At 52.8% G+C, this 12701-nt stretch overlaps 2 protein-coding genes across 2 annotated transcripts; both read right to left on the bottom strand.

Annotated features, from left to right (window-relative positions):
- Positions 1-2318: 2318 nt before the first annotated feature.
- Positions 2319-5130, bottom strand: BZA05DRAFT_450423 (uncharacterized protein; the record flags this gene model as incomplete). The annotated part of the gene is made up of 7 exons (XM_051487411.1): positions 4489-5130; positions 4257-4420; positions 4004-4208; positions 3137-3728; positions 2972-3088; positions 2530-2913; positions 2319-2465 (listed from the first exon to the last, which is right to left on the bottom strand). Exons 1-7 carry the CDS (start codon positions 4917-4919, stop codon positions 2319-2321), a joined length of 2040 nt encoding a protein of 679 aa, XP_051344198.1. The 5' UTR covers positions 4920-5130.
- Positions 5131-5768: 638 nt separating this feature from the next.
- BZA05DRAFT_440230 (uncharacterized protein) lies at positions 5769-7662 on the bottom strand (the record flags this gene model as incomplete). Its single annotated transcript, XM_051486584.1, has 3 exons — positions 5769-5971; positions 6025-7302; positions 7365-7662. The coding sequence occupies 3 exons, from the start codon at positions 7660-7662 to the stop codon at positions 5769-5771; spliced, it is 1779 nt and encodes a 592-aa protein (XP_051344197.1).
- Between the last annotated feature and the right edge of the window lie 5039 nt (positions 7663-12701).

Genomic DNA, 12701 nt, shown 5'->3' with positions numbered 1-12701 from the left:
GGGCAGCCGCGGCAGGCTTGAGAAGCTGAGAGGCAGTGTAGGACGGTGTAGGACGGTCGCTGCGGGAGGGTGGTTTAAGTAGCCACAGGACGCGCAGTGGGTGGATGGACGGGTGATTCACCCGGTGCCCCGGGCGGTGGACCAGTCATTTATCGGCACGGCAGTTCCCTTGCACACGGTACTGGTATTCCGACTGGAGTGATCACCATCACTCGACCCGCACTCACCGCCACGGTAGCTGGCGACTGGCTGCTTATGTATACCTATAGGCATCGTGCACCATGATGTTTGCGAATCCCATCCAGCACCGCCAATCAGTGTCACCATGTATGAAGACGACGGTCCAGAATCCAGACCGGCGCATGGGAGCTTCCGTTTGTGAGCAGTGCTGCATCACGGAGAGGCGGCATGGGATTTGTCCGGTGGGTGGCAGGCAGGCAGATTGATATGTATGGTGGCCAGACCATGGGAAGCTGCGAATCGTGATATTGTGGGCGGTATTCTCGCCAGGAGTCTGAACTCCCCACCCCCCCCCCCCCTCTCCCCTCCATCCCAAACCCACCAACGTGTCGCAGTGTGCAGTGCGGGGAAGATGTTTCCCGGGGAAACCATCCGCATCCAGAGTGCTCCATATGTGGCACAGGTCTCCGGGTCGTCTTGGTGAGGATGGATGGATGGCCCTTCCCTGCGTGGCCCCGACCCACGGGCGGGCACGGACAAACAAGCATCCATCAGCATCCACAAACAAACAAGCATTCATGCCGCCGTCGGGTATTGCGCGGAGTGCATGGTATGGTAGTGCATGGTAGTGCATGGTACGGTAGTTAATATGGAGGTGCAGCTGCAGCTCTCCGCTCTCCACATCGGAGGCTGGAGGATGGAGGATGGAGGAGGCTGGCCCCTGGGACCCGTCACCCGGGAATTTTCGCGAGGTGAGGGAGGGGTGGGGAGAGACGAGGCGGGACGAGAGCGCTCGAGACTCTGGCAGCTTGTGGGTTTGTTTGACGCTGACGTTGCACTGCGATTACGTCAGGCCCTAACTTGTCTGGTCTAGGTATCTGTCTGTATGGAGATGAAACATAGACCTCCGCCACAGCTAGCGCGTTGATTCCGGACGCCACCGTGGCGTTGATTACATAGCTATTGACTCAGAGATAACGGTCCATTGGCGGCGGATGTGGCTGGCCAAGTTACAATTTCCAACAGTGGTTGAGGAGATAATCATGCGATGTCACTCGCTGGATCATCCCACCCCCTAGGCTCTTGGAATTATCTAGACGATAGCAGCACGCAGAGGTTCGACAGGAGAGGGGAGGGCAAGGGGCACATCGAGATCTGAGACCTCCAGCAGACAAGCGGTTCAGACGAGCAGTGCAGCCAGACCTTCTTGGATTCTTGGGCTCTCTCGCTCCCACTGGTGTGGGCATTGGGCAGACGTATCCTGGTGGTTGCTGGGGAACTTGAAAGACGCAGCAAGTGAGGTATCAGGTATCAGAGTGGAAGCTCAGGTAGCGGGAACAAAGGCGGACGGAAGCGAGGCGAGGAGAGGAGGAGGGAGAGAGCGCCGAGGCCGAGGAGCCAGGGCTAGCGGCGCAGCAACGGGCCGTGGTGGTAGAGCTTTCTCTCTACTCCGCGGAGCTGGCAGGAGAGGAAGGGAAGTTGGTGGTCGCCATAGTTAGTCTAGTAAGGCCGCATGCGACGGTAAATTGATGCTCTCTCACTCTCACTTCTACTTGTCTGGTCCGTCTGTTTCACTGGTTATTTGCACTTTTCTCTGAACTTTTTCATCGTCACCGTAAGTAGCCTTCGTAGCTTCTCAGCAATGAGCATTGTCTCTGGCTTCTCAGCAGAATAAGCCTCTTCAAGTCCCCAGGGCCCAGCCCAGCCCGGCGACGGCTATCGTCGTATTCTCTCTCTGAGGCTTCATTCCTTTGTCTACACGAGCTGGTTGTTTACCTTTAAGAGTAGTCCCCTTTACTCGTCTTTCTCATTCATTACATCAATCGAGTCAAGTTCATTTCCCAATTTCAATAGCGACTCCTAGGGTCAAAACGGAGTGATAGTTCATGATCCGACATCGTAACCCGTCCACACGATGAGGTGCCCACTCTTCCAAGTTCCAAGTCTTGGAACTATGACACCCCATTCAAAGGAAATCCTCAAAAGAGCCTTGAAACCTCTAGGGTTTATTGATGTTGAAGCGCTATTCTTACACCAATATATGAATAATGCAACTTCCGTTGGTATGAACCATGAAGCATTCCCCGTCCAAAACATCTTCGACCTCACTACCCAGACACAATCGGCACGCACCAATCTCAACACCAATTCCCGCCCAACTCACCAACCGACGTGCCACTTCCCACCGACTCTTCCGGATCGTGCCGAGGAGGAGGCTCGGGTGCATCATCTGCAACACCGAATATTACTCCCGTGACGTGCTGCCGGATCGATGGCAGATCATACTTCGCAGGTACATAAAAGTCAGTGTTCGTTCTTCCCATCCCATCGGTGCACTATGGAGCTTACGTTCCGTAGCAAGACGGTCGCCGCCGCAACGCCCACTGCTTGCAGTACGATACCTGCCACGATCAACATCCACCAGACAAGCCCAACGCGCTCCACTCCATCCAGGGTAGACTCGGCGGCGGGATACATGACCGAGAAAGACTCCAGCGGATCGTAGTAGCCCATCAAGGCATTGCACACTGCCCTACCCATCTGCATCGCCATGCCTTTGGCCGTCATCATGAGGCCGGTGGCGATAGCGACATCTGAGCGTCTCGAGCAGCTCGCGTGCGCGGTGATCAGCAGCGGGATGTCGACCATGCCGTTGCCCACTCCGAGCAGGACCAGTGGAACGTAAATACTGTCCGATACGTGGCTGCCCCGTAGGCACACTCCCAACATGGTCTTGATGCGTCAGCGAACCTTTTCACCAGGTATTGGGAGAAACTGACTGGCAACCTACTAACGACGAGATGAGCTCGAGCAAGAGGCCGGCGACGACGAAGGCCTTCAGCTGCCGCAGGTACGGAACAAATAACGACACGATCAAGCTCGCAGCAACCGTGCAAGTAATATGCACCTGTGACACGTGTTAGTAGCTACAACGGATGAATATAGGAGGACGGACACAGTAAAACCAGTATTGCCATTCCGTTTCCACGCCGGAGACCGGGACGCGGAAGACGACCCAGCAGCTCGAGGTGTACGCGAACGACTCCAACGACAAGCAAAGCGTACACACGATAGCCTGCTGATTGCGGACAAGCGACTCCGGTATCAGAGCATGACAGCGTTTCCGGAAGGACTCGGGCTCGTATCTTCCTCTCAAGCGGGCTGCTGTCTGGCCGGCCAGCGCATCCAAGTCTTCACCGGGAGCTGTATATGGATTCGGTGCCAGCACTAGATCAGATGGAATCGAAAGACTACTGCTAAGGGTTTCTGAGCCGTCAATGCTTCCAATATCCTCTCGACGTCTCCCCAGGAATTGACCACCCAAGTAGAGCTCCCACACGACGAAAAGAAACAAAACGACTAGGCCAACAATAAAAAACCAGTTCCTCCACGTCACGAAATTAGCTGTAGGAGGTGTGACGAGTGCTAATGAGAGTGCCGCAAGTGCAACGTTGAATGTCAGCAGGCCCAAAAAGTCGTTCCGTGCGCCAAACAGATCTAGGTTCTTCAGGAAGTTGCGAGGATTGAAGATGTTCCACTCGTAATGTCTGTGCGATACTGGGATGTATCCTTTGTTTGCTGCTCGCCGTATGAAGATATAGAAGGCCATGGTATTAGGAATTGTAAACGCCGTGACGCATCCAAGAAAGACCCAGGTAGCGTTTCGCCCAAATGGAAGTTAGTAAGGTGCATACCACGTACTTATGATCCTGCTCACCAGTTTTCCGAGACGTCATGCCCCCACGAAGAGAGTTGAAGCCGAATCCAAAGTCCCGACCACGCCCACAGGGGTATCGTGCAACTACCGCACCAAATAAAGAACATTCTCCAGACCAGGTCACTGCTATCGGCAATCACGACGGTGGCCACAGCAAAGAGGCCGTTCTTTCCCAGCTCCACCAGTCCCATACCCAGAGTGTAGACAGTGACGCATTCACTGACGACAGCCACACTCATACCCGAGATGCAGAGAAGGGACCCTAGGAACAGACCCCACGGCCGAGAATAGGAATTCGCAATCTTGACAACTTTCGCTGATTAGAAACAACCCCAGAAAGAACGGTGGAGATCCCCACAGGTTACTAAAGCTATGATTCCGATGGTGTCGAGGAAGAGCCAGGGAATCTCCAGCTGCCAACTCGAAATTTTCCGCTGAACGGAATAATGTGCCAGAGCGTTTTCCACGGCACCAGGGTAGAGCTCGGAGTAGAGGTGGAGGAGGTTGCAGAGGAGTACCAGCCTAAGAGCACAATGTTCAGCAACTCTTTAGGAGCTCTTCGGATCGGAGACCTGGGGGTAGGAACGAACAGAACATAACAAGCAACAAGCTCCGGCCTCGTCCAACTCTTCGTCATGCCCGCGGCCTGCCTAACTCCAAACTCCTCCTTCTGCGCCGTCGCCGGGACCCGATTCTCCTCGGAATTCCACCCAATAACCTTCGGTTTCGCCGACAGCAGTCGCAGGACCTTATCGGCCGCCGTGAACAGCCACCTGCAGTTGGGACACAGCCGCGCCAGCTTGCCCCAGCCCTTCCGTCGCAGCACTACCCCCTCGGCTTGCCGGATAAGCTCGGGGTCCGCTGCAACCCCCCGAAACCCGAACGGATCCCGAGTGTCGTCCCCGCTGCCGTCGTCCGGTATCGGCTCGGGCGGAATGACAGTGCAGTCTTCCAGTGCGGAAGATGTCGCCGTGGATAATGGTTGCTCGTCGACATGGTGCTCCGCCACTGTCCGAGCCATGTGTGAAGTGGGGTGTGATCGATACTCGGCGCAGCGGTGACACTGGTTGACTCACTCGGAAGTATTCGCCGGCCCCTTGAAGTATGTATTTCAATGCAATATCAAGTAGGTATATCAAGCGTTCAATGAGAAGGGATTTGTTGCGAATGTCAGTAGTGCTGCAGCGTTCGGTAGCCGTGGACTATGGGAGGGTCAAGTCTCGAATTCTGGGATATTGACGGCAAGACTGCTAAGAGATGGGAATAAAGCTGCTCGGCGACACAAGGCTGTCAAGCTACTGCAAAGATGTACGTATAGAGGTAAGTAACCTCAATAGAGACATGCAAGTGTTGACTGAGTGAAATTTGATTCCACTCACTACTATGGACTCCCACGAAAGGAATATTCATTATGGCAAGCCTTATCAAAGAGTAATAATGATATTGATAGCTATTAGGGGAGATAAAGAATACAGTTTGGATCTTTGTGTACACTGGAGAGGAGTCCTGAGAAGTTTGACATGCCGAAATGCATGCAAGTCCAAATGAATGTATTTCGCCCAGGAATCCAGCGGACCACTGTTCAGTGGCCCCTCTTTGAGTAGAGATAATCGTACAGCTATTCTCACCACATATTGATACAGACACGAAGGAAAAGGATAAAAAAAAAAGCATCGCACCGGAGAAGAGAAATAAGTGGTCAAAGCCCATACGATAACACCTAGAAATGCCCATACCAAACGAAGAGAAAAAAAAATACCTGCCATTACAGTGAGCTTTACCATGTCCTGTCCCACCGTAAACGTCAACCCTCCTTTTAGCTACTGAGTCCTGACTAGCTCTTGCATGGCCCCACCGGGCAAGTTGCTGGTCATTGGATTTCACCGACAACTTCGACTCCCCTCACTTCACTGCCAATCACTCCAGAAGGACTCTCGTGGGCGTGGTCGACATCAGGGGATTCGTTTTGGTGAGATTTGTCCGAGTGTCCGTTGGGGGTAAGTGGTACCCCCGGGTTCTCCTCAAACTCAGAGCTGGCGGTCGAGTCGTATCCATCCTCGTCATGGATCAAATCTTTGGCACTTATTAGTCATGGAAGCCAGAGGGGAATCGAAATAGTAGCATACCAGGAATCTCAGTAGCAGGCACAGGTGCATCCCGAGCCTTGTGCAAATCCATCTTCGGGGTGTTTTTGATGGTAGAAATCTTGAGGGAATTCGGAGATATCAGCTTACGGGCTGGACCAGTCGGTTTAGCCAGCTGTGTGTCCATTGGCTTGTTCGTCGGCTTGATAGTGGCAGATGACTTCCTAGGAGTCAAAATTTTGCGTTCGGCTGTGGTTGTTTTCGCAACACTCGGAATCACGAGCTTGGAGAACCCCGCCTTTCCGGGCAAAGGAGACTTTGGGGGCGGTTTCGTCAGTATGGTAGCTGGCTTTTGAGGCGCTGTTGGCTTAGACGGTGCGGTGATCTTGGTGCCTGTTATAGCTCTGGCCTTCCCTGGGGCTGGAGACTTGGGCGATGGGATTGAGGATTTCACAGGGACAGGAGTAGACTTCTTAAACTTTGATGATAACGGCTTTTCGGCGGTTGATGCTGCCGAGGAGTCCTTCGGTAGTGCTAGCCTATTTTTGGTGCAGTTCTGCATGCAAAATGTCGAACCGAAGTACACCTGGCCCGAGCGAAGTCCAACGAGTTCGTGTTTTTCGATCCATTCGAGCGGTAGTACGGCATCGATGCGCTCGTCCAGCGCTGCGATTTCGAATGTCTCTTTCGTAAAGTGGTCCTGGTGCCGGAGAACCAGCGGCTGCGTGTAAGCGCCACCGGCATCCGGAACAACCCTCTTCTCCAAGTCGTAAACCGTGATGTGAATATTTCGTTTGATTTTCGGCACGGAATGTTCCTTCACAAATGTCTTGGATAACAAGGCAACCGAGGCACCTGGGTCCAGCAAACACCGGGCCGTGACCTCGCCGGCCGCGTCCCACGACATGGTAAACGCGATGGCCATGTTCTTGTTTCCTGACGTCGGCTTCGGTACAGAGGTGGATTCGAAACTGGCAGAGTGCTTCAAAACACCTGTTGGGCGTGCACCTGTTGGGCGTGCACCCACGGTGCTTGCCGCAGGGTTAGCGCCAAGGGCGAAGAACTTTTGAGGTGCTGGAGAGGGCATCCTCGCTTCAGGGTTCGGTGAAGCTCGCGGTGCAAAGTAGACAGGGCTCGTGGTGGGGAGTGGGGGACTGGATCCAAGCTTGGAACCGGGAGTTCCTCCATGACTTGGTACGCGAACTGTCAACTGGCTCCCAGTATTGAATGGTGCTGAAGAGCCATTCGATCCAGGCCTGGCGCCGAGGGGAGAAGTCGCGAGGACTTTAGATGCGCTGGTTTTTGGGCGCGATCTTGGGCCTGCAGAAAGTTTCCAACATTAGTGACCCGTATTGATTCGCGAGGGGATCGGATTCACTAACCTCCAACAACTGAGCCCCCGACGACGGAACCACCGGAACCACCAACAACGGAGCCCGAATCGGATCGACGAACCGTCACGAGACTATCTAGGGTAGGTCCAACCTTGAACGAAGCTCGGAGGAGTGGTCTCGGTGAGGTGGGCGGCAAGACGGCGGTTCTCTGTCGCTGTACAGGGCTGATGGTAGCCATCGCAGAGGCAGGTTTGGAGGGTTCCGTTTGCACGCGAACTGGCGGGGCGACGCGTGGAGCAGACATCGGTGATGTCGGTGGCTTGAGTCTTGATTCTCCGAGTGGCATGGTGGTAGTGTTTGGTTGTACGATCCGTGCAGGTCTCTGTTGAGGTGAACGTCCGGACTGATACTGCCGCTGGGAGGAGGTCCCTTTAAGCGGCGTCGCCGACCTAGAGGGTGACTTCTATGCGAAATGTCAGATGTATCCGTTCTTTGTCTGTCACCAAATATCGTCATCACCACGCGAGCGGAAGGCCTGTAGGCACGTACCACTGGCTCTGCACCTAGTAATGCAGGTTGCTGTAGGGGTTCCGCCATGACTGGGGAGGTAGCTGGCGACTAGCCGACCGATTAGTGGGGTGGAGGGGCCTGAAGGGAGATTCAGCGTGCCGGACTGAAGAGCAGCAGGTATATGTAGTAGAGCAGGATCGAGTCGAGGTGACGATGGCAGACAGCGAGCAAGGAGTGTCCTAGGCGAAGAGGATCCTCCTCTGCTTATCAGGTCAGGCCATGTATAAAACTCTCCCTCACCCACCCACTCCCTTCCCGGTGATACGAGAGCGAAAGCAAGTTCCCGTGTCCACCGGATTTCTCCGGGGAAGAGTTTCCGAGCACCAACACAGGCCCTTCCCGGAAGTTGGCAATTTGTTTGGCGCTTCGATTCCGTGTGGGGCATAACTAAATACTACCGTAGTAACTAGCAAACAAGCAAACATGCACATCCAGCATGCGATGAGGTGAGCGCCCACTGACACCCGCACCGCTGGAACCGAGAATTCCCACACTCTCCATCTAGCGTCCAGCATATTCCTAGGGGGGGACTTCCATGCCTTGCATGCTGAAGGAATCCGGGCGACGGGCGTGTTGTGTGGAACATTCCTCCGGTGTAACGTGGAGATATGCCTCACCTGAAACCGCGCATGAAAGACCGAAAATCATGAAAAAAAACTTCGAGGTGATGGCCAGGTGATGGCCAGGTGATGACATCTTGCAGAAGCCTCGGAGACAGAGCGAAAGAGCATAGAGTTCCCAATCGACTGATTTATATATTTCCTAGGCGGGTGGGCTTGAAGTTTGTGCGACAATCCGAGGGCCATGATCCGGCCGCGGCGACGAATGCTGCGGACGACGGACGGGCAGGCACGAAAAACACACGGACCGGTTTATAATTGGAGCTATTAGTAGCTGCTAGACTCCAGAGTAGTCGAGAATCCACTGGTTCGCTCGGATCAACCCCTAACTTCTGGTAATGGGGGCGGGGCAAGGCTGTCAGGCATCGAGGATGTCCTACTATATCCGCGCCGCGCCTCTTGAGCTTTCGAGTCTCACTGCCTCCCAGCTCGAAACTCGAATGTTCATAGAATCATACGGTGCTAGGTATCATACCAAGGTGCCGAGCGATACTTCCGCAGAAGAGGGTGTGAAGGGATTCCAACACTTGCGACGAAGAGGGTGTGAAGAGACAAGCGCAAAGTGCAAGTACGTACTCTACATGCTTCTTACCCACCGTTCGATGCTGTGAAAAAAAAGTCCTTCCTGTGTATCTAACTTTTCGGTTGAGATGGTTGCGATCGGCCGGACTTGGGCGAAGACGATGTCACCGCTCTGGACTCTGGAGGTCTGTTACTAATTTCTATTGGCTGCGAAGACGACCTGCTAACTAACGAAGTATGCAGCCGAGTTTACGGGACGGTTGGTGGCGAGAACTTCCTCCCAGCACGAGCCTGGATTCTGGAAGCCTGAAGCTCAAACATTGGCAGCCATAGGTATCATTGTGTGCCTAATCGCGCACGATACCTACCTATCCCGCGGCTTCCTGCCTACGGAAAAGTCAATCAAACATGCCCTAGCCACGGCTTTAAAGTTTACTCCGGCCCAGCCATCATACATACGAACAACCGCAGCCAACGCTCGGGACACGGGAGTCGTTCGCAGCCATGCCGCTAGGTAGGCCACCACTCGGGATGGATTGGAAAAGCGCAGCTACCCACTCTACATAGATCTTCATGTCCCCCACACTCCCAGCCCCGGACTCCGGATGTGCTGCCGGCACCGGGTGCATATGGATAATGGCATTACCAATTTTGGCATCGCTCTTGCGCGTCCAGGCCTGCTCCATCCGATCAGCAACTTTGCTGCGTTCCACGTTTCGAAGATCTCCACAGCTACTCTACTCAAAAGTCTGCTCAAAAGTCCACTCTACTCAAAAGCCGTGACGAAGCAGCCCCTAGGTACCTAATGTATTTCCCACATATAAACTCCGCATCGACGTGCGGCAGGAGCCTGTATCGGCGAATTTTGTCTCTACAAATTAAGCATTCCCCGTACCCATCATACCCACGGAGTATGTTTGCCTCCGCACTGCCGAGGAGAATTCCGGATGCCGAACCTTTGTCATGTAGATTGAACTCGGCAGGCTCGGCTCGTTCCGATGCGAAATCGCCGCTAACTAACTAACGGCCTCGCACTCATCATGCGTGGAGTACCTACACTTGGGCCTTGCGCCAAACATCGTTTTCGTCAAATGGGCAATCCAGATCCCAGCTTGAGGGCCTGGGCCAACCTAGGTACTCCACTCTAGACCTATCGTACGTACGCAAGCCAGCCGTTCGATTCTACAATAAATCCGTTAGGACGGTCTGCATGCGAGCAGGTATGTAATCTGCGAGGATTGGACTACTACCACTCAATACCCATCCGGACCGCACAATGCACATATCATAGGTATCTGGTGGTATCTATCTACAGGAAGACGCGGCATCTGCAAGTGTTGATTGCCCTGCGTCGAATCTGCTATATTCTACTCTACTCTACATTTCAAAAGAATTTCACAGTGCTCAAGATTAATCTGCAGAATACAACTAGCCTCCGTAGGCACATGAATTGCCCAGATAACAGATGGCTGCTCCTAGTACATATACTCGGCATGCAGATGTCTAGAAGAGCTGCTTCCCCGGACCGCCATTGACCAATTGTTTCCAACGTGGTTCCGAGTCTCCGGCATTGCAACAACGGCGTGAGCTGATATATTACTATATAGCTGCAGGTTGCAGATATTGTGTATGTGAACTACTGGCTAGACAGGCGCCTCAGGCGCCTGTCAGTATTACCGGTATCGGTGCGCCTCGAATTCACAACGTTGACAGCGACCTCAATTGATTGAAATATGACTGGATGGTAACTTTTCTACAGATGGAGCTTCACGTCGTTCCCGGGTACTACCGGTAGAGGATCCCTCGTTCGGAAGTTCTAGGGATGGACCGGTGAACCACTAAGAAAAGATAGAGCACCCAAGGTCCAAGTGGTCCACAAAAACCACGTAAGAATACGGTATCAAATACACTCTTTACTATACATACCTGGAGTATTCCAAGACCAAAAACATTTTTAGATGGCTTACCTAGTTTCGCATGTTCTTATGCACCATCTGTTTTCCAGCCCAGCGAGAGAGGAAAAGAAAGATAAGGCGAAAGAACATCAATTTATTTCGCATATTCACAGCCCATGTACTATGCTATAGTGCACCCAGGTATTTTCCAGCGACTCCAGCCCGGAAAGCCCGGAAGTCGGATTTGTGAGCGAGTGATATCATGTGAGTTCTGCGGCGAAAGCTCTCACGCCGCATGAGGTATTCCATAAAGTCTTGTCGACCCAGCGTAGGCAACTCTAGAGTAGGCTGTGGGTGGTAACGTCTATATTAGAGCCCTGGATACTGAGCCTTGCTCTACATACCGGTGTCGATATGAATGCCTTTTCTGCGGTGTTGCTATGTCCCATAGGTAGTGGTTATGCTGGCTTGCTTTTCGGTAGAGTAGCCTACTGTTGCTCGGAAGGAGGGTGTATTTATTGAGTAAATGCGTGGCCGGCCCATGGGAGCGTGCTGAATTTGAGCATTAATCTTCTTGTCTATCATGGCATCAAAACCCCGTATTCTGAGTACTGACAGTATTGATGCCATATCTCCGCAGTTAGACTACGGTAACTACTCTAGAGCTCCTATAGAATATAGTAGACTAGACCATCCTGTGAAAACTCGGAAGGGTTTGAAACGTGACATCTAAAATTCGCGGCTGTGATTGGCTGCATGAATGTCAGCTTTACTTGTTACCGTATCTACTCGTAAATTAGACACAACCGCTAAGCATTGTGAATGAGCTTGCCGACTGGCAATGGAAGTCCACTAACCACTTTTGTCGCCATTTGAGCACGATCACTTGTACAAAGCACCATACAGCCCTCCGTCGCCGCGCTCGTGTCACCCGTTTCCACTCGGCAAGCTCATCCACAATACTCAACGGTTGTGTCTTATTTACGAGTAGATACGGTATTCAACACTACTAGTATATTTTCCAGGACGTTCTGGATTTTGACGGCAGGGCGTCCACGGCTCTAGCACCAAAAGAACGGGGTGTGATTGCTATCGGAGGAAAGCGACAACTAAGTAACCAACGACTACTGGATTGATCCGGCGATTTGAGGGGAGAATACCGTAAGTCTACCGAAGCAAACCACCATGACATGTACGGTACGTGGTTGACTGTTGATCCAAGCTCTTTGGTAGATTAAGAACTGTAGCCCGTTGCCATGTACTTAACGCACAGCAGTCGCTATTCGTTTCCCACAAACGCTCACCAAAATTGTCATGTTTGCGCCGTGAAATCTCAAGTATCAACTTGACCTATCCGGAATCCGGATGCCATTGTGGATCATACGCCGCGTATCTTTAGAACCACCCTAGTTTCTATCTGCGGAAAACCCAGCCTCTGGAAATGGAAATTCGTGGTTGTCCCGCTGGAATAGTCGTTGTTTGCAGTCCGTTCGATGCCCGATACTGAAGTTCGTACATATAGAGGTCTTCATCGCAACCGTGCTGCACGCCTCCGGGGCCTCCGGTTCCCCCGATTCTAATCCTGATTCGCCGATGAGAACTACGGTACTCGATGGGTCTTGTGAGTTGCAGAACATATCAAGTGCTATTTAGGGGTGGATATATCTACAAAGCAAATATGGCAATCTATGGCGTAAATCTGGACGGTGGCGAACACCTTTGTCCCAGTAGGTACTGTAGACGAAGCCCCCAACATCTCGAAACTGGACCACCTTCTC

The sequence above is a fragment of the Tricharina praecox genome, assembly GCF_024521635.1.
Source record: "Tricharina praecox strain CBS 144465 chromosome Unknown BZA05scaffold_1, whole genome shotgun sequence".
NCBI classification, from domain to species: domain Eukaryota; kingdom Fungi; phylum Ascomycota; class Pezizomycetes; order Pezizales; family Pyronemataceae; genus Tricharina; species Tricharina praecox.
The sequence above is the reverse complement of the archived record's forward strand: the minus strand, read 5'-3'. Positions and strand labels throughout refer to the sequence as shown.